The sequence below is a fragment of the Ylistrum balloti genome, unplaced genomic scaffold (genome assembly GCF_031769215.1).
Source record: "Ylistrum balloti isolate Yb309-2 unplaced genomic scaffold, AGI_CSIRO_Ybal_v1 Utg370566, whole genome shotgun sequence".
Taxonomy (NCBI): Eukaryota; Metazoa; Mollusca; class Bivalvia; order Pectinida; family Pectinidae; genus Ylistrum; species Ylistrum balloti.
The window spans coordinates 540,864-545,000 of NW_026782355.1; the positions used below are offsets into that span (position 1 = coordinate 540,864).

At 40.5% G+C, this 4,137-nt stretch overlaps 1 protein-coding gene across 1 annotated transcript; it reads right to left on the minus strand.

Moving 5' to 3' along the window:
- Nucleotides 1–237: 237 nt before the first annotated feature.
- On the minus strand, nucleotides 238–2,541 carry LOC132556375 (uncharacterized). The gene is made up of 2 exons (XM_060220781.1): nucleotides 2,497–2,541; nucleotides 238–2,347 (listed from the first exon to the last, which is right to left on the minus strand). The coding sequence occupies exons 1-2, from the start codon at nucleotides 2,539–2,541 to the stop codon at nucleotides 404–406; spliced, it is 1,989 nt and encodes a 662-aa protein (XP_060076764.1). The 3' UTR covers nucleotides 238–403.
- Between the last annotated feature and the right edge of the window lie 1,596 nt (nucleotides 2,542–4,137).

Genomic DNA, 4,137 nt, shown 5'->3' on the forward strand with positions numbered 1-4,137 from the left:
CATTTCATATATGTGATATAAAGCGGAATACACGATTGATCACCACAGCACAGAAACAAAACTTCTCCTTAAGTTTGGATTTTGGTATTAAAATCAACATATGGAAACATATACCTAAGTATTAAATACGGTAAATCATATGTTTGAAATGTATGTATACATGTGACATGTCCATTAAGTAAAATGTCCATTACAAAAGGACCAATCAAATGCAAAAATAAAAAGAAACACGCATGATGATAATGATGCCACCTTGGTTCCCTATAGCGCACATTTTACGGGGGATCACTGTCGACTTTACCACAAAAAATATTGTAAGCAAGGCATTGCGAGATCAGGTTAAGAATACCATACAACAATGTATGTATTAATGTCAGAGTAATAGTATCTCACCGATACTGCTTTAATTCTGAAAGGATTTACACGTGACGTCGAACGAGGTCTGTCGGGTGATACAACGATTGTCTTCCCATTGCTTCTTCCGGTAGCGTTTGCGCATGACGAGCCATGAATCACTATCGTATTCCTCTGCCACGGAGTCTTCGTCTTTGGCGATGATGAGGCTGGTCAGGAGTTTTTTCAGTGATGCCCATTGCTCCTCAGACTCTGAGTGCAGCTTCAAAAATGGGTCATTACTGTTCACAAGACGTCTAGCCCTTCCAATCAATGGCGAATTGCCTTCGGCTGGCATGTTTTCTACTTCTGAAAGCTGCTTCAGAAGTTCTGTGATGCGAGTCTCGTCGATGGATTTGAGAGCCGAGAACAGCTGTTCCCGGAGGTCATCATACTCTTTGGTGATTGAGCCTTCAAAATACATTGTGTCTAGTCGGGCAAGGAGCTTGACCCCTCTTCCACGTATGGAGTTGGCGGCATCGTTGCGACTTTCCAGAATCCTGGGGATGTTTTCCTCTGTGTAAGGGCCGTGCATACCTGTCTGTCCGTCCATGAATCTGAGCACTTGTGCGCCACCGATACCGATTCCATCTACTCCGGCATAAACGGCATGTTTGATTTCGTTGAATTTAAAACCAGCGGAAAAATAGGTGACAAGTCCTCTGATATGAGCCTCATGAACGATTGTGAGAGCTTCTTCAAATTTCAACTGGTACATGATGCACTTAGAAGGGTAGGTATCGCTAGCCCCGTCCCACGTGACCTTATCAAATCCACCAATAGAAGTAATTTCGATGGCTCTGGTAGCAATAGCCATCCTCTCATTCAAAGTAATGGGAGATGTCTCTTCATAGTCATCTGTGATTATCTGGTTAAGATTCCATGCTGCTGACAAAAATTGTTTCCGGTTCCTTTGAACCTGTCCGCGGAGTGATTGCATGTAGCGTACAGCCTGTGAAGTGCTCAGTCCTTCCATGGACACCTTGCATTCTGCCGCTCCCTGGAAAAATGCCGCTGTGGCAGAGGCTGCAGTGATATTGACCAGCTTCAAGAAATCCTCATCAAAATTTCCAGAATCTTTTACCCGTCGCCCAACAAAGTATGTAGTCGGGGCACTAGTACCAACATGCAATCTGACTTTGGAGAAGTCAAGCATGGACGGAATCCTATATGATTCAATGTTCTCTCTTGGCAAATTTCGAGGACGTTCTAAATGTTCCACGTGGACGATGGCACCTTCCATCCACTCGTTAAAACGTGTAGTACCTAGCACATGGCCCTCTCCGGGGTCAGTGAGGGACATGTACGTCTGTGTGGTGGGTCGGAACCCTGAAGTTCCCAATCCACGTGCGTTGTGGTGGTGCCCCTGGGATCCGTGCGACAGGCTATAGTAAGCCAACTGGAAGGCGAAATATTCCACTGGGGTTGGTTGTCGCCTCTGGTCACGGAGAAGCTGTGCCATCTTGGTTACAGAAGCCATAAAGTCATTTGACAGAGTATCCTTGTCCCAGTGAAGGTATACTTTATTCATGGCCTCGTCAATTGTCGCCTCGAACAGGGACACCTCCTGAGGGGTCGGAATCATGCCGACGTACAGCTCGTTTTCTACCCCCCAGGATTGAATCACCTTGGTTGCCTCCTTCCCGGCCTTCTCCACTTGTGCTATGATAGACTTGACGTTCTTTGTCTCGATCATACTCTCGCATATCTCCCAGAATGGACCTTCACACTTCTCCTGACCTGGGAAGATGTATTTTAGTCTCTCGCATACATGGTTTTTAACGTTACTGAAGTCAACAGCCGTTCTCACCGGAAGTTCCCTCTCAGAACGAAATGGCTTGGTCTGACTATCAATTTTCACCCTAACATTATAGATGTTCTGTAATACATCCTGTAAGTAAGCCAGTGCAACCTTCCTCAGTTTTCCTATGGCAATAGTACACATTTGTTCTGCCTGAAAAGATAAAAGTTATTACAGATTATGATTGCAAAACATTTACAAGCATATTCTTTCTTATAAATGCACACACACTCAATAACACATATAAAAGATAAAAGAAAGGAATTCATTTGTGTTGCATTATCAAACAGAGTAACAAATACATAGGTGACATTGTGTATCACACAACTATCAGAGTAGATCAACATAGTAAACCTTGTTAAAATATCACTAAGTTCAGAGGTAACGAGAATAATTTCATCATCCTGTCACCTTGTATAATTAACAATAAAAAAAATATCGAAGTTAATACATCACAATGTACAAGTTGAATTATTGGTACTAAGCTGTCGTCCTTACCATTTTGGGAGATGTCGTGTGCTCGTGATCAGTTGAGCTCGGAATGGTTTGGCAAAGCGATGCGGCCAGTTATATACCCACTGTATATCCTGTTACACATTCTGAGAAAGAGTGCGTCCACACCAACATGTAATCCGTTGCGTCATTCCGGATACCGCTGTTATCTGTATCCGTTTTCAATTTACGATATCAAGGTGAGGTCAAGCATTGATTTTTTAACTATTGCAGAGTGATATTTGAATATATAGAAATAGTGACAACATGATACAGTAAGCTGACATTACAAGTTCATACATTAAGAATCAGCAATAAGATACATCGTTTTAACAGCTGTTTCAGATAGATGAACTTTGTATTACATGTGCCTAAAAGCAAAATTTAATTTTTTTCTTTTACATTTTTTTTTTATAATTTTGAAAGAAAATGACGTTAAAACAAAAAGATTGAAGTTTATTTGGATTTATAGTTTCTTATAGCATGTAATGTAACATTATCACTATGCATCAAACATATACATCGATATATGTACAGGTAGCAAGGGTGGAAATAAAATATACAGTAACAAAACTCGGAGCAATAACATATATATTTAGTCTCATAAAGATGGAGTAAATGCGTTCTTTTTTCATTTTGTATTTTCGTCATTCAAGATAGAATGTGAATGAATTTTATTTTAAATGGATGTCCTGAATTGTTCAGCTTTGGGCGGAGATTGCCATCAAACTACTCGACGATAAATTGAGTGCCGTTGGAGGTGAAAATGACACGATGAGAAAGGACGATTTTGGTCTAAATGACCGAATGCTCGACGACGAGACTAGGTCCATGGAGGATAATTTAATTGTTATATGTGTTTAATTTCAAATATTGTGGAGCTATTTAATTTGTGTATTAGTTAAAATAACTATGGTTTGCTTTTATGTCAATAAAACTGAATGAATTATCGTTCGTGATCACGAGGAAGTGTTTTACATAACATCACGCAACAGAACGTACATGTATCTGAGGGACCCACCATGAATCACAAGGTTTCAGAACTGACCCATCTTATTTTTGTCTCTTAGTGTACATCCTAAGTGTATGCTGGAGTTAAAACAGACTGCTGTTGAGAGCCATTAATTTTCTGTGGTTTTCCTGATGTGGATTTTCAGTTTCTGGAAAACCTCGACATTAAACCGATTATTTTAGAACCCTAATATCTGTGGTCAGTTTTTAATATATACGATGTCATTTACTTATAACTGCGGAATAACATCGTCCATCATTAAATAAAATTCTATTCACACGTAAACTATTCTGCTAAACCAGTTGATATCCTATTTGTGTGACACGACTGCCCCACCTCTATACCGGTCCTTTAACAGTGGACCTCGCCTCTCAGGTAAAACCTTGTGCGTATATATGTTAGTACACATCAAGGTCTTACGTCCGCATTCCGATTATGC